The following is a 23,600-nucleotide window of genomic DNA, read 5'->3' as shown; positions in this document are numbered from 1 at the left end:
TTTGATAGAGACCTTGCAGTCTATTTGATTGAATTGCAATCACTTTGACGAGTGAGGTAAAGCCAATAAGACCGTGAAGAATTGCTCAGGTGTTATAAGATTGAAACATATCCAAAAGAATTTTAAAAAGGATGAGATGCCTTTTTCATATAGTGAATATAGTCTGAAGGACTTGAATTAAATGAGATGCGAGCGTACTAAGGAAGGTTCTGTAAGGAACACATGGTGGCAACATCAAAGACAGACACAAGTGATCACAGTACAAGGGTGTTTATTAAACTGCAAAGATAGGTTGGAAAAACACCTAATCTAAACCTAAATCTAAGATGGAAGCAAGCTTCAACCACAAATGAAAATAATACAGTCCTTGCGGCGTCTTGTCAAATAAAAAGGCCTATGCTAAAAAAACGATTGCCAATCCTTGCGCTATATACAAATTAAGTGTGGGATAATGTTCTTAAGAAAGAAAGAAGAGTTCACAAATAATAAGTCAGTATGCAGTAGTCGGGGTTTCCCTTCCCCAGGTTTTAAGCACAGGATAAGGTGGGATTCCAGAGCATAGCACACGCTCGAGCTTTCTCAGCAACAGTCAACAGTTCTGTTCTCAGCAATCAGGGCCTTCAGTGGTTAAATCTCTTTTCTACAAAATGTCTCTTGTCGCCGTGGACCTGATGTATTCAACATAATAAACAAAAAGTTTCTTTCTTCTTGCACATTGGGTGATGCCTTTCACCCTTGGATCCCCCTCTTCCGTGCACAGCGCAGATACCTAGAAAGTTCCTTGCTATATCAGGACCATCAGTAGTTACGTTTCTTGATTCTGAGGGCCTGACAGGTTCAAAGCATCAACACTAAAGTTCAGCAAAAAGTTCTAGAGTTCTTCTCTGGTTTTATTTGGGTGACAGCTCTTCACCCTTGTTCCCCCTCTTCCGTGCTCAAAACCATCTCAAATATCAGCTTCTTTTCTCTTTGTCTGGTTCACTCAGGCATAGCATGCATTCAAGGTCTTTCCCTCTTGTACTTTTCTTTGTATCATTCACGGGTCGGTGGTTGCTGGCTACTCACCCTTGGATCCCTCTCTTCCGGGCTCAGATCCTATTTGACTTTCTCCCTCGATAGGTTCAGTTCGGCTTTCCATGTAATTGCTTCTGTCACCTTTACAAATCCTTTTATTTCTTTTTGAACTGTGGACATCCCTCAGCCGTGTTCACTTTTGTCAACACACTATATTTCAGAGTTTTAGTCTTCGCCCCCCCCCTTTATCGGTATCCCTTTGTTCATGGTCAGGTGCTGTTGAAAAACCCACATTTTGAGAGGTTTGCGAAATTGAAGAATTGGGGGCCTTTCGAGCAGATACAGGGATTGCGTTCCCGATGGTAGGTGTGTGACAAGAGAAGGATTGTCTGTCGTTCATCTCTTTGCAGAGTAGTTGTGGTTTGAGTCAGTTGATCGGTTTGCTGCACAAGGAGCGTGTGCCATCAGATATGTGGAGCTTAGCTGACAGGTACGCCGGTGTGCTACTTGTGACTGCTTTGTAGATGATACAAATAGTCTTGAACAGTATCCTGGTCTTGAGTGTAAGCCTCATAGGACAGGTGTGATTCGGTCAAATTTCCGCACACCTGTTATCAGATGGGCTACAGTGTGGTGGACTTCTTTTACAAGAACCAAGTGAGCCGCTAGGAGCCCTCCAAAAGGGACTTTGCTCCATTGATGTGCATGACCACAAGGGCCTACACTGTAGTCCTGAAGTCCTGCGACAGGATGAAGGGTTTAATTTTGCAAAGGGTGGAGATTTGGAGCCAAGCTGTTTGGGCCTTCTTGGAAGGATAGGTTGCTATAAATGGTGAATCCTAAGGATTTTGCTAAATCCATGACCTGCGGATCAAATGCATTTAGGCACATATTATTCAGCCATTGGTGGACAATTTGTTTTTTAGCGGACAGAATGATGAGGACTTTTGTATATTTTTTTTAGAGTTGCTTCAGAATGTAATACACTTCTACAAGTTGTATTGTAAATTACACATTGACATAAATACAAAAGAAATCCACACATTTTAATGTAATCAGTTTTGCAAGTTGCATCCTTTCTAGAAATAGTGTAATTTGCTAATTCTGCTAGACATAAGGAAATATTTGAAATGATTGTTTTATAGGAAATGTGTTCAGGGTGTCCAAGTGCTAGAGATGTTTGCAACTGTGCACAATAAAAACTGGAAATACAAAAATATCCAGTTTGGGTTAAAAATGCTTTCATTAGCGGGGTGTTGGCGTAACCTTCAGAACACAAGTCTATGTGAGCGAGGTGTGGAGTGCGTCCAAACAATTGCTCTGAGAATCAAAAGAGTGTGCTAACAAATTCTGACCTAGATCATTTTGCAAAACTATATACCTTAATTGTGCCACACAATGCATATTTACTATACAGTCTTTTACTGATCTGGTGTGCTGTTATCAGGCAGACATCACCCTACCCTCCCTTTTTGAGAGCTATACTTGCCTACACTTTTTAACCTACTATATGCTACAGAATGAATGGAATATAATTGAGCAGTGGGATTGGAGGCATTCTGTACAGGCTGCTCAAGGAAATTGAATATTTAAGTGTATATCTGCCATAGTTAGGAATCGTGTTCAGCAACCGTGCAAGATCAACCTGTGAAAAGTGCTTTGCTGGATATAACATATGAGGACGTTTGATCTTTAGTTCGTTCATTGCTCGTTATTCCGGGTGAATTATTCTGGCATTGTAATTCTAAGGCTCTTGATGTTTGCAATTTTTTTCTGGATGAATCCATTTTACTTGACATCAAAACCAGGCAAGTGGGTTCTGTAATGGAAAAACATGCATTAGGCAGTTGGACTCGCACAAGACGCCTTCTATCGGCCAAACTAAACTAACAAATTAACAGGTACTTAAACTAATAATAATATTACAATGAGGCAGAACACCACCAATAAGCTTAATTGAAACAATGTATATCCTACCCACAAGTCATCTTAAACGGTTGTGCTATTGGCTCGTTGCGAAACATGCCTGTCCAGATTCGCTATGAACAGTGAGCGGTGAGGCTCCCCTGTCAATTATGTGAAATATATAGAGGTCCAGAGGTCCATGGGACTAGAATAGAACACTAGCAACTCATAGACAGTGTCTGCCTCATCTTGTCACTCAATGAAGCGTGGATTTTCGGGAGCAGCCTTTTTACCCAAGATCTAGCCATACAAATGCAACCTAAAACAATCATCAGGCACAAAGATCTCCGCCAACTCTTGATATGATATGATAGGTTATTTATAACGCACTTAATACCCAGAGGTTTCTAAGCGTGGACCCGGGGATCGAACCTATGGTGGCCCGTGTCGTCTTCCTTCCAAGGCGAGCACATTGCCCCTGAGCTATCCTCCCAAGACCAAGGCCTTGGCAAAGCCAACAGTTCTGGATGTTGCTTTGGCATGGGATTGGCATTTGGCAGGAACTGGTTCTTCCTGGCCATACGATGTGAACAACCGGAAAATGGTGGTAGTATCTGAGAATTTGATACCAGAGCTGGACAATGTGCCTACTACCTACGTAGACTCCAAAACCATTTCTTTGTCAATACTTGTTTTTAAAAGGGCTTTAAAGCTTATAAATTAAGTGGCTAAAGGCACACTTGGTTAATACATTTTTACTACACTGGTTGTGGATTCTTAGTTGGAATTAAGCCAGTAACGCTCAGAGGACTGCTTAGAAACAGCACTTGCAGTCACTTGCAGCACAAGGTTTGATGCTACTGCTTTAGAGATATAGCTCAAAGAGATTTCAAGAGGATGTGTTTTTGTCAGGGAGTGGCAGGCCGTGGGTGGGAAAGGCCATAGGGTTTAGCACTGCCACAGGCAGTCAATAGACAGGTGAATAACCAAACTACCCCCGCGCTGTGTGTCCCTCCTCACATGCCACCTCCCTCCTATTTGTACTCCAGTGAAATCGATATGATATGGTAGGTTATTTATAATGCTCTTAATGCCTAGTGGTTTCTAAGCGCGGACTCGGAGATCGAACCTGTGGTGCTCCATGTCGTCTTCCCTCCAATGCGAGCACGTTGGCCCTGAGCTATCCTCCCAAGACCAAGGCATTGGTAAAGCCAACAGTTCTGGATGTTGCTTTGGCATGGGATTGGCATTTGGCTTGAACTGGTTCTACCTGGCCATACGATGTGAACAACTGGAAAATGGTGGGAGTACCTGGGAATTTGACTCCAAAACCATTTATTTGTCAATACTTGCTTTTAACAGGGCTTCAAAGCTTATGAATGAAGTGTCTAAAGTCACACTTGGTTAATACATTTTTGCTACACTGGTTGTAGACTCTTAGTATTAGAATGAGGCAGAACACCACCAATAAGCTTCATTGAAACAATGTATATTCTGCCCACAAGTCATCTTAAATGGTTGTGCTATTGGCTCGTTGCAAAACATGCCTGTCCAGATTCGTTATGAGCAGTGTGCGGTGAGGCTCCCCTGTCAATTATGTGAAATATATAGAGGCCCAGAGGTCCATGGGACTAGAATAGAACACTAGCAACTCATAGACAGTGTCTGCCTCATCTTGTCACTCAATGAAGCCTGGATTTCTCCCCACTCAGTTGGACGGACCACTTCATCATCCAGTTTACCATTATCATTGCCGAACCCCCCCTCGCTGTACAAAAATCTACACACAGCCACGAAGTTAGAAACCTCAGTAACCTCACACCTGACAGCATCAATCCCCTGCTCAGCAAAGCCTTAGATATTGCGATAATCTCCAGTGATAACCCTTGTCACCTAGCAGACATCTACAAAAACTGTCTCACCTCCACAATCAACGAACTAGCACCACTAACCACTAAAACAAAACGCACAGAAAAAAGGTTGTACTTCTGGTTTAACGAGGACTTGGTTGCCCTCAGAAGAAGGAAACCTGCTTTAGAACATGCCTTTAGTAAAAACCCCTACACCTGAATCAAAAAATGCCTTTCTCCTATCAAATAATAATTACAAATCAGCCATAATCGTAACCAAAGCAAACGCCTACAACACAAGGATCAGCAACGCTGCATCTGACTCAAAAGAACTATTCTATCCCAGTCACAAACCCCACCAAACCAAGTAAAGATTGGTGTGCCACCATACAAAATGCTTTAGCCGCCAAAATCAAACTGCTACAATCCAAAATCGCCACCAAAAAAGATGTACTAGCAAGTAAACCCCCTAATGTCAAACATATTCTCAACACTGCTGGTACAGCCAGCCCACCCATTGCCTTCACCCCAGTCTCCCAAGAATCTGTCTACAACACAATCTCCAAACACAAAGCATCTAATTGCAAAGGAGATTCAGTCCCAGCACAAATAGTCAAATCTTGCACCCACACCCTCACTCCCATCATCACCAATTTCGTGAACTCGTCCTTCAAAGCCAATCTGGTCCCAGCCAGCATCAAAGAAGCATGAGTCACCCCATTACTAAAAAAAACTACTCTAGAGCCGACTGTTCCCACTAATTACCGCCCAATAACGACAGTTCCCTTCTTACTTAAAATCATTGACAAAATAGCTTATAACCAAGTCCAATCTCATTTAGAAAACCACCATCTCCTCGGAGCAAGACAGTCCGGATTCAGGCCTAACCATAGTACAGAAACAGCCCTATTCTATTCCTATCCCTAAAATCCAGATGGATACCATTAGAGACTCAGGCAAACTATGTATCCTCCGCTTATTAGACCTCTCTGCAGCGTTCGACCTCGTGGACCACGATAAACTCTGCAACACCCTAGCCAAAGACTTCAACTTTTCATGGATGCCACCTTGTGGATTAAATCCTTTTTAGCTGACCGTACATCCAGAGTCGCTAAAGGTAAGGAAGCTGATGACCCCATCCCCATCCCTATAGGAGCTCCCCAAGGTTCTTGCCTCTCTCCTACACTGTATAATGCATATATGAAACTCCTCTTCTCAGCATTAGACGATATGGGTGTCCTCTACACCAACTTCACGGATGACACCCAGATCCTCATCCCGCTCTCAGGAAACTATACCCGACATCAATAACATTGGATGTCTCTAAATAGCCTCTGTCTAAATGATGAGAAGACTGAGATCCTCATAGTGGGATCACAGTCTAAAATCAGTGCCCTTCACGTTGATTACACCTCTATTAACATCGATGGTACCATGATACCTGTCTTGAAACAAGTAAAAACCTTAGGAGTTTACTTGGATGCTAATCTAAAAATGAATAAACACATTAGTAGCCTCTCATCAACCACCTTCTACACAGCGAAACTATTTGCCTTAAGTAGACAATTTCTCACCCCTGCCAACTGCGTCACCCTGGCCAGAGCTCTAATAGTGTCACAACTTGACTACTGTAATGTTTTACTACTAGGCACTTCCAAATCTAATCTAAAAAAACGACAACTCATACAAAATAAAACCCTAAGAGCAGCTCTCGGTATAAGGAAATCCGACCACATTTCTAAGACTAGAAGAGAGCATCACTGGCTACCAATTGCAGAGAGAATCATCTTCAAAACCATGTGCATTTCCTACAAATGCCAGCAGGGCTCAGGTCCCATATATCTTAATAAAGTTCTACACAAAAAAACTGTCTTAAGAACACTCAGATCACACTACTAGCAACTACTGGAAATCCCTCGCTTCAAGAACCACAAAGCGAGCGGCAGTAGCTTCAAACACTTAGCCCCCAAACACTGGAACTCCCTTCCCAATAGCATTAAAGAAGTGAGTTCCCTTGCTGTCTTCAAACAATCACTCAAAACATGGCTTTTCAAATAACATGATGTCCAACAACCCTGGGCAACTGTAAATATAGCTGTAACCTTCTCTCTTGCATTATCCTGTTACCTATGCGTATTGTGTTCTCCATTTTATAAGAAAGAATGTCTAGAATGTATTCAGCTTTAACTCAATGTGTAACCATGTGCTTATTATGTATGCAAATGTGAATAATGATCTATGTAATCTCGCCGTGATACCCGAGGGTCTGGGCGTGTAACCAATGTAATAAATAAAATAAATAAAGAAATAAAATTAGTTGGAATTCAGCCATTAACGCTCAGAGGACTGCTTAGAAATAGCACTTGCAGTCACTTGCATTAGAGATATAGCTCAAAGAGATTTCAAGAGGATGTGTTTTTGTCGGGGAGTGGCAGGCCGTGGGTGGGAAAGGCCATAGGGTTTAGCACTGCCACAGGCAGTCAATGGACAGGTGAATAACCAAACAACCCCCCCAACCCCGCGCTGTGTGTGCCTCCTCACATGCCATCTCCCTCCCATTTGTACTCCAGTGCAATCGTTTTTGATTAGAACAGATGGGGTTGGGGTGTAGAGAATAGTGAGCAAGTTAGACACTACTGTCCCAGCATTCCAAGCAGAACCACAATTCTCAATCCCAAGACTTTAAAATAATTGGAGCCAAGTCAACCCCACAAATAACATGTTTTTATCTGTGCCTGCACTTGGAATAGAGTGTCACAGATTGTGTCCAGCATTTCATATGAGAATTAGCCCAAGAATAACAGAACCGTATTTTAAGGCAATATTGTTCTCTGACCTGACCCTGACCTGTCAATGGTTTAAAAAAAAAAATGTGAATTATTTTGTTTAAACTGTCTCTAAATATCTGTTTTTTTCATTATTAAACATGTGCCAATGTACATGTCACTATTGTGGAGTATTTAATTCTGTTCTCTAGAATAGCCTAGCCATTCATATTTGTTTTTTTATGTATAGATGTTTGTGCAAACTGGCATGAAAACATTACTGAGACAAAAATTCTTGATTTATCATTTTAAATAAAGCAGATTAAAAACACACTGTTCCTAGTCCCAGAGTTTGGGCTGGGATTATTATTATTATTGTTATTGTTTTATTTCTTATAGAGCGCAACTCGGCCAAAGTCTTGTTGTTGTTTTGTTATATGGATCAAGCATATTTCTCTGAGGAGGGATCACATACTAGCAATGTACATACATTTCATATCTAGAAGTAATTACATAGCATCCTGATCAAGGAAAGAGATCCCAACATATCTGTTGCAGGACTGTTATAGTGAAAGGGCATTCCACAGAGTCGAATGGACTATCAGCGTCCAGCAGTGTGGCTGCCAAAGGAAGGTCAGGTCGAGCATGATGCAACCCAGAGAAGAGTCTTTTGAGATTATAAAACACAGAGCAAACTGGACTAAAGACACATTGATGGGACATGATAATCTGCAGCATGAGTTGAAGAAGACAGTGGGCTAGTGCCTAGACTAGAATCTTATTGACTATGTATATAAGTTGAACAGGGCGATAGCAAGAACATCCCTTACGGAATTGATTGGGTTTTCACAAAAGTGTGATCAATTTTTCATGGGTGAAACACAGGAGTGAACCCAAAGTAATAACTTCCTCATAAATCCCTACAAAGTGTGGCATGAGCAGCGCTGCTAAAGTCTTATAAAAATCGAATGCAAGATTGTCCGGTCCAGCTAAAGCAAGCCCCTAGATATTCTTCCAAGTTACCAACACTGTTCAGTGTATTCCTCCCATGATCCTCAATCTAATACAGAGCAACATGGTCCAGATGCGAATGTATTTGTTTATCAGTTAGAACGATCTAACAGAATGCATTTTTTACAGCGGGGATAGGAGGATATGTTACGCTCACCTGGCTCCCACAGGGGCGACGGTCGGAACTGGATAGCTGCGGCCTCCACCAACGTGTATTGTAGTGCAGAGATGACTGACTGGACTGGCCTGCTCAATTCCGTCTGCTTGACCTGTAGGGGTATTCTCCTGAAAGCGGAGAAAAGGAATTAGCCACCCGTGGATTGAGCGAGCACACCCCCACCGTTTTCCCACTAATCACCTCCGATATTCCCTTTCATCAGTCTCACCTTATGGTTTTGAATGATGAGCTTTCCATCCTGCGTGGAGTGCAGGGGCGCGTAGATAACCAGTTACTTCACTGGTCCGAAGGAATTGGGTGAGTTCCAGATGAATATTGACTCCGAGGTAAGTGGCGAGGAGCCGTAAGTATTTGGTTCTTAAGAGTTCAAAATGTCTGTTATTCACTCTTGTCCGATTCCTTCCTTTGTCTTGCAGCTTTATTCAAGAGGAGGTTGTCCCGTAGCAGCTGATTGCGTTTAGGTAAGAGTCTGTGTTACCCAACACTGTCCGGTAAAAAATGCCAGTGCTTAACCTGTTGCTTTCTCTCTCCTTACAGGTGCAGCGTAAGACGATGTGGCGTGTAGAATAATAATATCTCCGGCGGTAACTCGGTAAGTCTATAATGATAATAGAAATTGTCTTTGTTGGTTTTCTCGGCTCACCTTATTGTCTTTCTTCGTCCCCTTAGGTGCCAGGAGTTCGGCGATGAATGATGAGCAGCGCCGGGTCGAGGAGGTGCTGTGAAGACTGGTAAGTATAGCGCGGCGCTGCAGCTGGCGGTGCAACGCACACAAAATAAAGTCTTTCCTTGTTCGAATGCGCGAAGGACCCAGGATCAGATGAAGAATGAAGGTAATGTTCTTGCTCTGACCTTTTCTTCTTATTGCCCTTCTTTCTAGGAGCTCCGGATTTGAGGCGGGCGTGGCAGAAGACTGGATGCTGGACTGACAGGCACGGTGACCGTTACGCTGCAGGATGCAGAATAACGCGAAGCGTGTGTTGCACATCGGGCGTGGTTTAAATACCCTCCAAAGTAGTCCCAGGTAAGAAGTTCCCCAAGACCACACCCGAGTAAAAAATAGTCCTGAAACAAAGTAGTTCCTTCCAGGCCTCACACTGGCTTGAATTCTTTGCAGCATGGTCTGCATGAGGTACGTTTCTTCATGTGAGCCTGGCGCCTATGGCGCCAGGACTGATCCCATATATGAGCCTGGCGCCTACGGCGCCAGGACTGAACCCAGATAGCCCCTAGCTGGGGTGGCTGGGTTTTCAATAGGTATCTGGATGCCTGCTCCCTGGACTGATGGACCTGGTCTGGATGTCCGGGGGTAGGCATCATGACAGCACTCCCCCCCAAGCCCCTCCTAAGGTCGTTCTTCTCCTTGGTCCTGGTTTGTCTGGGAAATTCCAATGGAATCTTTCCACCAATCGAGGTGCATGAACGTGGTCACTAGGCTCCCATGAACTTTCTTGTGGCCCGTAACCCTTCCAGTCAATTAAATAAAAAAGTTGTGATTTGACCGTGTTAGAGTCCAGGATATTTGTAACTTCGAATTCGGGTTCCCCGTCTATTAGGATGGGGTCGGGTGGTTTGGTTCACCTGGTTCTGGGTTGTACTGGCTTCAGAAGTGAAACGTGAAAGACGGGATGAATTCGCATATTAGAAGGTAATTCCAATTTGACGGCCACCGGGTTGATAATGGCTTTAATGGTGTAAGGTCCCAAATATCTAGGGTTAACAGTCCGAGTTCCTTTTAGAGGTAGGTTTCTTGTAGCTAGCCAAACTTGATTCCCAACCTGGTATTGTGGGGTTTCACTTCTATGTTGATCTGCATTTTTCTTGTATTTTTCTTTTGCTCGTTTCAAATGTTCAGTTGCCTCCTTAAAGGCTTGTGTAATAGTAGCGTGTAGATGGTTTACTGCAGGCATTTCCAAATGTTGGGGCGAGTCGAGTTCTGAGGTCCGAGGATGATGCCCATATATGGTATAAAAGGGGCTTTGTCCGGTTCCTGAATGTACAGAGTTGTATGCGTATTCGGAAATCCATAAAATATCCTTCCAATTGCCTTGGGTTTGGTGTAACATGCAACGTAGGTATTGCTCAAGAGTCTGGTTGGTCCTCTCTGTCTGACCATCGGTCTGGGGATGATGACTGGTTGATAACCTCACGTCGATTTGCGCCAATAGACAGCATTTCCTCCAAAACTGCGAAATAAACTGACTACCTCGGTCAGAGACCAACACGGAAGGAAATCCATGTATTCGGACAATGTTTTCAAGAAATTCCTTGGCCAAAGTTGAAGCTGAAGGTAATCCTTTTAAAGGAATAAAGTGAGCCATTTTGGAAAAAAGATCCACTATAACTAAAATGGTGATAAATCCACTACATGGGGGAAGGTCAGTAATAAAATCTAGGGACAAGGTGTGCCATGGTGTAGGCGGAATATCCAAAGGTTGTAAAAGACCAGCTGGTTTCTTCTTCAGACTCTTATTTTGGGCGCAGATACCACAAGATTGCACAAATGACTTTACGTCTCTTCGCCAGGTGGGCCACCAGAATTGTCTTTTAATTTTGGCCTCTGTGTTTGCAATTCCTGGGTGTCCCTCAATCAAAGCATTGTGATAATTGGAGATAACTAGTTCTTGTAGTTCCTTGTGTGGTAGGAATAGACGACCTTGATAGTAGGGTAGTTCATCGATGACTGAATAATCTTGGACTTTCTTTAGCCATTCCTGCAAGGCAGCTGGATCGAAAAGTTGTTGGGTCTTTAAATGGATATCTTCTAGAGTTTGTAAAGTAGTTATACCCAGGATTCTTTTCTCCGAAATTATAGGCACCGGTTCAGGGTTCGAATATGCTTCTCCCATTCCTATACGAGATAAGGCATCTGCTTTGCCATTTTTAAAACCTGGTCGATAAGTAATCACGAAATCGAATTCCGCAAAGAACAAGGCCCACCTAAGTTGACGTGATGATTGGGCCTTGGCTGTCTTCAAATATTGTAAATTCCTTTGATCGGTGATTACAGTGATGGTATGCCTGGCACCGAGAAGATAATGCAGCCAAGCCTTGAATGCAGATTTGATGGCCAATAACTCCTTATCGGTAACTGCATAGTTTAATTTGGGTGCCGAAAATGTTCTTGACCAGAATGCTTCTGGATGAAGTTGGCCGGTTTCAGGATCCTTCTGGGAAAGAACAGCCCCCTTGGCTAAACTGGGTGCATCAGTTTCAGCTACGTATGGAAGTTCAGGGCGTATGGAAGTTCAGGGCGTGGGTGCTTTAAAACAGGTGCGGACATGAATTTCAATTTTAGTTCTTGGAAGGCCCTTTCAGCCTCTTCTGTCCATAGGAAGGGCTTATTCTTTTGCAAGAGTTCTGAGTGCTGTAATGGGGTGGACAATATGTGAGAATTCTGGAATTAATCTGGGGTAGAAATTAACAAATCCAAGCATGCTTTGTACTCCTTTAACTGAACTAGGTGATGGCCACTTGAAGATTGCATTTTTCCAATTTTGCATATAACTTATGCTGGCGTAGTTTTTCAAGAACGGCACAAACGTGCTTTACATGGTCTGATTCTGAGGAGGAGTACACAAGGATATTGTCTATGTATACAACAACACAGACGTCAATGAGTTATCGAAGGACATCGTTCATAAAATACGGGAAGGCTGCCAGTGCATTGCACAACCCGAAAGGCATCACCTGATATTCGAACAATCCATACTTGGAGCGAAAGGCAGTCTTCCATTCGTCGCCTTTCTTTACACGTACCAGATGATATGCCCCTCGGAGATCTAACTTGGTGTAGATACAAGCATCCTTTACTTGGTCCAGTAATTCGGGGATCAGAGGCAATGGGTATCGGTTTTTTACCGTAATTTGGTTTAATGCGCGGTAATCTATGCACGTTCTAAGGTCGCCTTCCTTATTGGGCACGAAGAATAAAGCTGAGGCTGCGGGGGACTTGGATGGACGAATGAATCCATTAGCAAGGTATTGATCCAGGTATTGTCGTAGATGACGGTTTTCGGGCTCCGTAAGGGCATAGATCCTACTGCATGGAGGTTGTGCACCGGGTAAAAGATCGATCTGACAATTGTATGATCTGTGAGGCGGTAACGTTTTTGCCTGTTCTTTCTGAAAAACATCCTGAAATTCTTGATATTCCTGAGGTAACTGCACAATTAGAGTACCAACAGTGGCCAAGCCTTTATCCAAGGTTTTTTCCGGGTAACAGGTGTGTGCACAATCCGAGAAGGTCATTCTCTTCTCTCGGCACTCAATACAAGGATTATGTGTTTCCAACCATGGCATTCCCAGAATTATTTGGAACTGCGGGGCCTTGATTAAATCAAACACAATGCTTTCTCGATGCCCATCTTGAACCAACAGCTTCACCTCTGTAGTGGACTGAGTTACTGTACCAGAGGCAATTTCAGTCCCATCGACAGTGGTGATGACATCAGTTGTGGTCTTTTTGCAAAGAGGCAGGTTCATCCTTGTAGCCAATTCGTGGTCCATGCAGTTTCCGATGGCCCCGCTATCAATGTATGCTCTCACTGCGTGCATACGTGATGGCTGCCTTGGATCAATAAGGACCATTGGCACAATGAGGTGTAAGGTCTGAATGTCCTTTTTTAAACTCGGCAAGCGGACCTCTACGCTTGTCGGGCGTGGTCGTTTCCTGAGTCAGGCTCTATATGGCTTTTGTCCGCAACTCCTACCACCCTCTTGGGTGGTTTAACAGGGCAATCTCGTAGAAAATGTCCCGAAGTTCCACAGTACAGACACAATTGCAATTGTCGTCTCTTTTCTTTTTCCTTTTGAGTCAAGGGTCCTTTAACCCCCCCCCCCCCGATCTGCATGGGTTCTGATGCATCTGTTCTCTTGAGGGTAACCTTGGGTTTAATAAATACCCGATTCTCAAATTTAGCTCGATCAGCCTTTCTATTCTGAAGTCTGTGATCTAACTGGACTACCAAGTCTATATATTCAGCGCAATCCTGGGGTGGATTCACCACTTGAGCTAACACATCTTTGAGTTCTCCTCGGAGTCCACGATGAAATAACGTAATTCGTTTTGCCTCAGGCCATCCGGTTTCCACCACCAACCTATTAAATGTTGCGATGTAGGTGAGCAGATCCTGGTTACCCTGTCGTAGGGACAAAAGTTCGTTATTCAAGGCCTGTCCTTGTAAATGTCGGGCAAATAGTCTTTCCATGCTTATTTGAAAGCCCTGAAAATCCCGAAGAAGAGGATCATCCTGGTTGACTTGTGGAAGTGACCAATCAGCTGCGCTGCCACTGATATACGATAGTACAAAGGCTACTTTGGCTCGATCATTCGGAAAGGCTCCAGGTCTACATAAAAAGTGCAAGCGGCACTGGTTCATAAATACGGTGAAGCTTTTTGGGTCTCCGGCAAAGCGTTCTGGTGGTGCTAAAGGAATATTTCCAGGTAAAACTATTTGCACAGGGTTGCTTGATGGAGAAGGAGTTGGGTTTCCCCTGAGTCCAGGTAAGGGTGTTTGCCCAGCTTGGTTTTGCAGCAGTTGCCTAGCAAGATCATCAGTGCGTTCCTTAGACACAATCAGTTCTCTCCTGAGAGCATTAGTTTCTTGGCGGGCGGAATGTACTTCTGCCCTAAGTTCCCCTAATAATTGGGCCAGTTGGTCAGTTTCTAAGGTCTCCATAACGCCCGGGTGGGAATTTGTTGGGCGGCTTCGCGTTCTGTTACACTCACCTGGCTCCCACAGGGGCGACGGTCGGAACTGGATAGCTGCGGTCGGAACTGGATAGCTGCGGCCTCCAGTAACGTGTATTGTAGTGCAGAGATGACTGACTGGACTGGCCTGCTCAATTTCGTCTGCTTGACCCGTAGGAGTATTCTCCTGAAAGCGGAGAAAAGGAATTAGCCACCCGTGGATTGAGCGAGCACACCCCCACGTTTTCCCACTAATTACCTCCGATATTCCCTTTCACCAGTCTCACCTTATGGTTTTGAATGATGAGCTCTCCATCCTGCGTGGAGTGCAGGGGCGCGTAGTTAACCAGTTACTTCACTGGTCCGAAGGAATTGGGTGAGTTCTAGACGAATATTCCGAGGTAAGTGGCGAGAAGCGGTAAGTATTTGGTTCTTAAGAGTTCAAAATGTCTGTTATTCACTCTTGTCCGATTCCTTCCTTTGTCTTGCAGCTTGATTCGAGAGGAAGTTGTCCCATAGCAGCTTATTGCGTTTAGGTAAGAGTCTGTGTTAACCAACACTGTCTGGTAAAAAATTCCAGTGCTTTACCTGGTGCTTTCTCTCTCCTTACAGGTGCAGCGTAAAACGATGTGGCGTGTAGAAGAATAATATCTCCGGCGGTAACTCGGTAAGTCTATAATGATAATAGAAATTGTCTTTGTTGGTTTTCTCGGCTCACCTTATTGTCTTTCTTCATCGCCTTAGGTGCCGGGAGTTCGGCGATGAATGATGAGCAGCGCCGGGTCGAGGAAGTGCTGTGAAGACTGGTAAGTATAGCGCGGCGCTGCAGCTGGCAGTGCGACGCGCACAAAATAAAGTCTTTTCCTTGTTCGAATGCGCGAAGGATCCAGGATCAGATGAAGAATGAAGGTAATGTTCTTGCTCTAACCTTTTCTTCTTATTTCCCTTCTTTCTAGGAGCTCCGGATTCGAGGCGGGCGTGGCAGAAGACTGGATGCTGGACTGACAGGCACAGTGAGCATTACGCTGCAGGATGCAGAATAACGCGAAGCGTGTGCTGCCCATCGGACGTGGTTAAAATAGCCTCCAAAGTAGTCCCAGGTAAGAAGTTCCCCAAGACCACACCCGAGTAAAAAATAGTCCCTGAAACAAAGTAGCTCCTTCCAGGCCTCACGTTGGCTTGGATTCTTTGCAGCATGGTCTGCATGAGGTAAGTTTCTTCATATGAGCCTGGCGCCTATGGCGCCAGGACTGATCCCATATATGAGTCTGGCGCCTACGGTGCCAAGACTGAACCCAGATAGCCCCTAACCGGGGTGGCTGGGTTTTCAATAGGTGTCTGGATGCCTGCTCCCTGGACTGATGGACTTGGTCTGGATGTCGGGGGGTAGGCATCATGACAGGATAGCTCTGTGGCAACGCGCGGGTCTTGGAAGCAAGACCATGCTGAGCAAACACAGGTTTGAGTCGCGCACCCGCGCTTGGAAGGGAAAAAATAAAAGACGCATTATAAATAACCTACCCTTCCACAATGAAACTAGCGCCTAGATATGTACGGGTTATGCACGCTGTAAATAAAAGCAAAAATAAATAAATACATGAATTAAAATATGATGTTTTTACTGTTGGAGGTAATGGTACTACCTCTTTCACCCCATTTCAAACAGGTGAAGGTGTGACGGGAGCTCTCCCCACCTCAGTACCTTAGGGTCTGAGACATGGGAACTGAGTAACTTCACTTTGTCAGCAAGATCATAAAACTTTCCGACGATGTCTTAAATTGTGGCCAGGCCAGACCAATCCCTGAAGCTGGCATAAAAAGACTCAAGTTCTGTTGGTTTGCTTTCCATTTTACCCAGCTCCCCTCCAATAGAACACAGCACTTCCCCTCCTTGGAGATAAAAATCCCTGGGATATAAACCTTAATTAATTCCCAGAGCATCATTGTAGATTCTCCTATCACTGGAAAATACCAGAGATATCTTTTTGAAAACACGCTTTGAAAACACGATCATTTAAACTATCTACCTTAATTCTCAAAATCCTTCCAGTGCAGACATGAAAAGAGAGAGGTTGGGCCAATAACAAAGGTGAATGGTCCGATAGGGACCTTGGAAAGATAAAACACTTTCAGCCAGTGTGACCCAGGAGGAGATATATTCTGGAAGCAGCATCATTAACATATTTCATTTGCTTCCTTCAACGAAGTTCTCAACTCTACCCAATACCACCATGCAGGAAGGCTCAGCAAACCACTTCCTTTTTATGTTTCTGCTACCTGTTTTTAAAGTCATTCATGATCTCCCACCTCCGCCTACCCATCTGAGTTCACTATACTCTCTGCTCCTTGCCTCTCTGCCACCTACCAAAAAAATAGGAATCTATATAATAAACATTGGGCCTCATTACAAGTTTGGAGGTAGCCATGCTGTCATTACTGGCATGGCTACCTCCAAACTCGTGTCCGGGACCCCAAAAATGGGAATTCCCAGGCCATTCCGACTTTTGCGGGCCCGGTAATTCCCAATTTCGGGACCCGGACCCGGTACGTCCCCATTCCCATTTGAACCCCCATAGGGCTCAATGGGAATGGGGAGGATGCTAACAACAGACCCGTTGTTAATGACGGGTCCGTTGTTAGTATCCTGGTCTTCTCGCGGGTGCCGGTATGCACGTCTGGCCAGACCAGATGTGCACACCGCCACCCGCAAGCAGACTCGTAATGTGGTGGCCCGGTATGAACGGTGCGGTACCCTACCGGCACCGTTCATACCGCGGCCGCCAGGGTCGTAATGAGGCCTGTTGTAATGATGGCGTGAAATGCTGGAGTATTTGTATAGTGGAGTTGAAGGAGGCGGAATTGTAACTTACGAGCCATGCACCCTCTCCACCATATGAATGCATGAAAATAAGGTGCAACGTAAAAATAGTGTATAAAGGTTTTATGCATGACTTTTACACATTATTTTACAGTGCCTCCAGTTCAGCATGAGCCCCTTGGTATCTCTGTAACTCTCCCACACTCCCTATTGCTTCTACTGATTTCATCCTTGCTGCCCGGGCAGTCTGCCTCTGACAGTCTGTCCCTCCTACCAAATCCCCAACAGGTAAATAGATTAAAGAAAACCCTCAAGAATTAACACGCGTTAATAATACTTAACACTACTAACTTGTGCTAAAGCTTGCCATGTCATTTGTATGCAGGAGTAATACTGAACCGACACAGAATAGGTATGTACGGCAGAGATCTTATCTCTGCTCGGTGGCCCAATTGGGGTTGAGAGGTAAATCAAGGTATAAAAGCATTAAAGGGTTGTTGGTGGTTTTTACCACTAGGTCCTGCCAGCTCATAGGGTTGCAACCAAACACCTGGCATCTATAGAGAGTCTCACATGTGCATTTTTGCTGCATGCCAGCAACTGCTGAGAGCATAACTAGCTAAAATTGAAGGTGCACTCAGCAGAGAAAATATACACATCTCATGCTAAAATCAGCATGAATGGAATATATTAGAAAATACCTATTGGTATTAGGAAAAGTGACTTAATAATGCACAGATCTCAGTTGGCACCCCTGATGTCAGTATCTCAAAAACCTAATGCTCAGAGCAAATACCTGTCGGCAGTGTCCTGGGAGGCTTAAGCAGAGGTGGGGCTATCGCAAGACACACTGAGGGCCTCATTGCGACCCAGGCGCTAAGTGTTTCACGGCGCCGTAAAAGGCTGCAACGCTGTTAAACACTTAGCGCCTAATTACGAGGTCCCTTTACGGGACCCGACCTTAACGGCTGGTCAAGACCAGCCGTTAAAGTAGGGACCCGCAAAGGGACCTTGATGGCAATTACGATACCGCAATTTGCGGTACCGTAATTGTCGCCTTCCCCATTCCCATTGAGCCCTATGGGGCAAAAATGGGAATGGGGAAGGGTCATGGCGGCATGGGGAATTACCGCCCCGCCAACCTCGGAATGGGGTGGTAATTCCCCATTCCGCCATGGCGGACTCCGCCATGGACCATGGTACTAATAGCACCATGGTTTAGCGCCGGAGTCCTAATGAGGCCCTTGGACTCAATTTTGTGCACCCTTGACTCTATCTTTGGACTAGGCCAGCAGCTCCGAGGACACAGCGAACACTGCCAGCCCCCACCTTTTTCATCTGTGCCTCCCAAGTCCCTTTCTCACAGATGCACTGAGAGCAGATGTTGCAAGCAAGCAATGTATTAATTTCATTCTTCCTCTGAGATCACTGTCCCGTGTGTGACCGAGCCGAACCCTGACTTGTAGTTCATCCATCTCAACAAACCTGCTCCTGCACCTCTCACCCCCGCTGCTGGAAAATTACTACTTGTTCAACCGTGTACCCCTCCTAAGCTATTCCTTTGATGTACCAGAAAGGTGACCTTTCCTTGCTGACCACCCTAGAGTGCCCCCAATTAAACACGAACCCTGTCACAGTATATTCCATCCTAAACTAACATGTGTCACTCCATCCCCGTCCCGCTCTGATGTGCCAGACCTGACAGCTATCAATACCGACCCCCACAGGTTATCTCAGGGGCCAGATTCCCGCACCATTCACCTCACCAGTGACTTAAAGTGCAATAATGCAAACACACGTGTACAATTTATAGGCCCTTTATTCATACTTAAAACGTATAGTGATGATCATTCTTTATTGCATGTCTAGGATAAGTGTGTAGATCAGTTTAGCCAGAACCAACTGCGTCTCCGGACCTGACCCAACCTTCACCTCGCATGGACCGGCCCAGCTGAACCACGTGATGTCCATCCTCCCGCAAAGTCATCAGCCAATCCCGTGGAGCCGGCCCATACAGAACAATATGTGCACCCCCTCCCGAACCAATGGAAATGTAACTTGTAGACTGTATAGCAATCGTTACTGATGACTCTGTAACCCTTTAAAATATTTTGTTTTTGTATTGTTCGCCAGTGCGCTCTCGAGGCAGCAGAGTTCTCTCAATGCTGAATATTATATAAACCTTTGCAGAATCTCCAAACCAATCTCTTGGTTTCATTCCCTACTGGGATGTGCCCTGTATTCTGAGTTTTTGTTGGTGATGTGTGGAGTGAGCGCCTTCAGAGGTCAAGAGAAATGTCAGTCTAGATGGGAATCCTCCGCTCAGGTGATTCTTGTTGGAGTTGTTCATATCTCAAAGTGCCCTTCCACTGGGGTCAAGTAGCATATCAGAGAGGGGAGAGAAACCCTTTCCTTCACTGGCCTCTCTGCTGGAACAACTCTGAAGCATGTCTGCCTTAACTACCCTTTGACCAGGCAACTCAATTGCCCAGAAGGGGACAGTGCTTCTGCAGACAACCTTGTCTACTTAAATGCTTTTGGGAGGGGCAATATAGAGCACCTGATCTTGTAGGTTTCCTGTACTGGCCCCCAGTGCCCTTTAACCTCCAAGGGCATTATCCATGCCATTGCTGTTGCCAGGCAGTTCATTATTAGCTTTCAAGACAACTTGGAGACAGCAAGCAGCCTGCAGACCCGAGATTGAACCGCCTGTTGGCCCGATGCATCATAAGACCCTGTTTTGCCTCTGGGATCCCACCCACACCATCAGTTTGAATGCAGCGCCCACTAATCTAGGCTTTCCAGTTGCACACAAATCAATGCACCTGGATCTAATTCTCCAATTCTGCTGTACAGAGAAGGGTCACAATTATTCTTGATGCTGTCAAGGCTCTAAGGGACTCTGGCAGTGGGCCTGTAGTTTAGGTGCCCTCTGCCAACCATTCCTGGTACTCTAATCCACATTCCTTACCTTGGGCCCTAAAGATCCGTTATGTCCCCGTTTCCTACCTTATCACAAGATATTGTAAAGCAACTTTCAGCGATCATTTCCAGGTACATCTCAGGCCAAATGCGGACTTTGTCAAACCCGGCCTACCACATGAGGTAGCAGTAATTACCAGGAGAAAGAAATAATGCAAAGTTTCAAAGGTCAGTAATAAAATCTAGGGACAAGGTGTGCCATAGTGTAGGCGGAATATCCAAATGTTGTAAAAGACCAGCTGGTTTCTTCTTCAGACTCTTGTTTTGGGTGCAGATACCACAAGATTGCACAAATGACTTTACATCTCTTCGCCAGGTGGGCCACCAGAATTGTCTTTTAAGTTTGGCCTCTGTGTTTGCAATTCCTGGGTGTCCCTCAATCAAAGCATCGTGATAATTGGAGATAACTAGTCCTTGTAGTTCCTTGTGTGGTAGGAATAGACGACTTTGATAGTAGGGTAGTTCATCGATGACTGAATAATCTTGGCCTTTCTTTAGCCATTCCTGCAAGGCAGCTGGATCAAAAAGTTGTTGGATCTTTAAATGGATATCTTCTAGAGTTTGTAAAGTAGTTATACCCAGGATTGTTTTCTCTGAAATTATAGGCACCGGTTCAGGGTTCGAATATGCTTCTCCCATTCCTATACGAGATAAGGAATCTGCTTTGCCATTTTTACAACCCGGTCGATAAGTAAACACGAAATCGAATTCCGCGAAGAACAAGGCCCACCTAAGTTGACGTGATGATTGGGCCTTCGCTGTCTTCAAAAATTGTAAATTCCTGTGATCAGTGATTACAGTGATGGTATGCCTGGCACAGAGAAGATAATGCTGCCAAGCCTTGAATGCAGATTTGATGGCCAATAACTCCCTATCGGTAACTGCATAGTTTAATTCGGGTGGCGAACATTTTCTTGACCAGAATGCTACTGGATGAAGTTGGCGGTTTTAGGATCCTTCAGGGAAAGAACAGCCCCCATGGCTAAACTGGATGCATCAGTTTCAACTACGTATGGAAGTTCAGGGCGTGGGTGCTTTAAAACAGGTGCAGACGTGAATTTCAATTTTAGTTCTTGGAAGGCCCTTTCAGCCTCTTCGGTCCATAGGAAGCGCTTATTCTTTTGCAAGAGTGCTGTAATAGGGTGTACAATATGTGAGAATTCTGGAATGAATCTGCATTAGAAATTCGCAAATCCGAGCATGCTTTGTACTCCTTTAACTGAACTAGGTGATGGCCACTTGAGGATTGCGTCCACCTTTCGAGAGTCCATTCGAACTCCTTTTGGGGTTAGGATAAATCCAAGGAATTCGACTTCTGTAGAGTAAAAAACGCATTTTTCCAATTTTGCATATAACTTATGCTGGCGTAGTTTTTCAAGAACGGCACAAACGTGCTTAACATGGTCTGATTCTGAGGAGGAGTACACAAGGATATCGTCTATGTATACAACAACACAGACGTCAATGAGTTCTCGAAGGACATCGTTCATAAAATACTGGAAGGCTGCCGGTGCATTGCACAACCCGAAAGGCATCACCTGATATTTGAACAATCCATACTTGGTGCGAAAGGCAATCTTCCATTCGTCGCCTTTCTTTACACGTACCAGATGATATGCCCCTCGGAGATCTAACTTGGTGTAGATACAAGCATCCTTTACTTGGTCCAGTAATTCGGGGATTAGAGTCAATGGGTTTCGGTTTTTTACCGTAATTTGGTTTAATGCGCGGTAATCTATGCACGTTCTAAGGTCACCTTCCTTTTTGGGCACGAAGAATAAAGCTGAGGCTGCGCGGGACTTGGATGGACGAATGAATCCATTAGCAAGGTATTGATCCAGGTATTGTCGTAGATGACGGTTTTCGGGCTCCGTAAGGGCGTAGATCCTACTGCATGGAGGTTGTGCACCGGGTAAAAGATCGATCTGACAATCGTATGATCTGTGAGGCGGTAACCTGTTTGCCTGTTCTTTCTGAAAAACATCCTGAAATTCTTGATATTCCTGAGCTAACTGCGCAATTGGAGTAACGACAGTGGCCAAGCCTTTATTCAAGGTTTTTTCCGGGTAACAGGTGTGTGCACAATCCGGGAAGGTCATTCTCTTCTCTCGCCATTCAATACAAGGATTATGTGTTTCCAACCACGGCATTCCCAGAATTATTTGGTACTGCGGGGCCTTGATTAAGTCAAACACAATGCTTTCTCGATGCCCATCTTGACCCAACAGCTTCACCTCTGTAGTGGAGTGAGTTACTGGCCCAGAGGCAATTTCAGTCCGATCGACAGTGGTGATGACATCAGTTGTGGTCTTTTTGCAAAGAGGCAGGTTCATCCTTGTAGCCAATTCGTGGTCCATGTAGTTTCCGATGGCCCCGCTATCAATGTATGCTCTCACTGCGTGCATACGTGATGGCTGCCTTGGATCAATAAGGACCATTAGCACAATTAGGTGCGAGGTCTGAGTGTCCTTTTTTAAGCTCGGCAGGCGGATCTCTACGCTTGTCGGGCGTGGTCATTTCCCGAGTCAGGCTCTGTATGGCTTTTGTCCGCAACTCCTACCACCCTCTTGGGTGGTTTAACAGGGAAATCTCGTAGAAAATGTCCCGAAGTTCCACAGTACAGACACAATTGCAATTATCGTCACTTTTCTTTTTCCTTTTGAGTCAAGGGTCCTTTAACCCCCCCGATCTGCATGGGTTCTGATGCATCTGTTCTCTTGGGGGTAACGTTGGGTTTAATAAATACCCGATTCTCAAATTTAGCTCGATCAGACTTTCTATTCTGAAGTGTGTGATCTAACTGGACTACCAAGTCTATATATTCAGCGCAATCCTGGGGTGGATTCACCACTTGAGCTAACACATCTTTGAGTTCTCCTCGGAGTCCACAATGAAATAACGTAATTCGTTTTGCCTCAGGCCATCCGGTTTCCACCACCAACCTATTAAATGTTGCGATGTAGGTGAGCAGATCCTGGTTACCCCGTCGTAGGGACAAAACTTTGTTATCCAAGGCCTGTCCTTGTAAATGTCAGGCGAATAGTCTTTCCATGCTTATTTGAAAGCCCTGAAAATCCTGAAGAAGAGGATCATCCTGGTTGACTAGTGGAATTGACCAATCAGCTGCGCTGCCACTGAGATACGATAGTACAAAGGCTACTTTGGCTTGATCGTTCGGAAAGGCTCCAGGTCTACATAAAAAGTGCAAGCGGCACTGGTTCATAAATACAGCAAACCTTTTTGGGTCTCCGGCAAAGCGTTCTGGTGTTGCTAAAGGAATATTTCCAGGTAAAACTATTTGCACAGGGTTGCTTGATGGAGAAGGAGTTGGGTTTCCCCTGAGTCCAGGTAAGGGTGTTTGCCCAGCTTGGTTTTGCAGCAGTTG

General features: G+C 44.8%; 1 protein-coding gene across 1 annotated transcript in view; it reads right to left on the bottom strand.

Annotated features, from left to right (window-relative positions):
- Window positions 1–254: 254 nt before the first annotated feature.
- The window catches only part of CD72 (CD72 molecule), a 196,254-nt gene continuing 172,908 nt past the window's right edge, over window positions 255–23,600 (bottom strand). Inside the window, exon 8 of the mRNA XM_069626763.1 lies at window positions 255–2,833. Within this exon, the coding sequence (XP_069482864.1) occupies window positions 2,803–2,833 (31 nt within the window). The 3' untranslated portion in view covers window positions 255–2,802. The remainder of the gene's footprint in view (window positions 2,834–23,600) is intronic.

The sequence above is a fragment of the Ambystoma mexicanum genome, chromosome 6p, assembly GCF_040938575.1.
Source record: "Ambystoma mexicanum isolate Mex_15411 chromosome 6p, UKY_AmexF1_1, whole genome shotgun sequence".
Taxonomy (NCBI): Eukaryota; Metazoa; Chordata; class Amphibia; order Caudata; family Ambystomatidae; genus Ambystoma; species Ambystoma mexicanum.
Note: the sequence above shows the minus strand (reverse complement) of the source record. Positions and strands in the feature narration are given on the sequence as shown.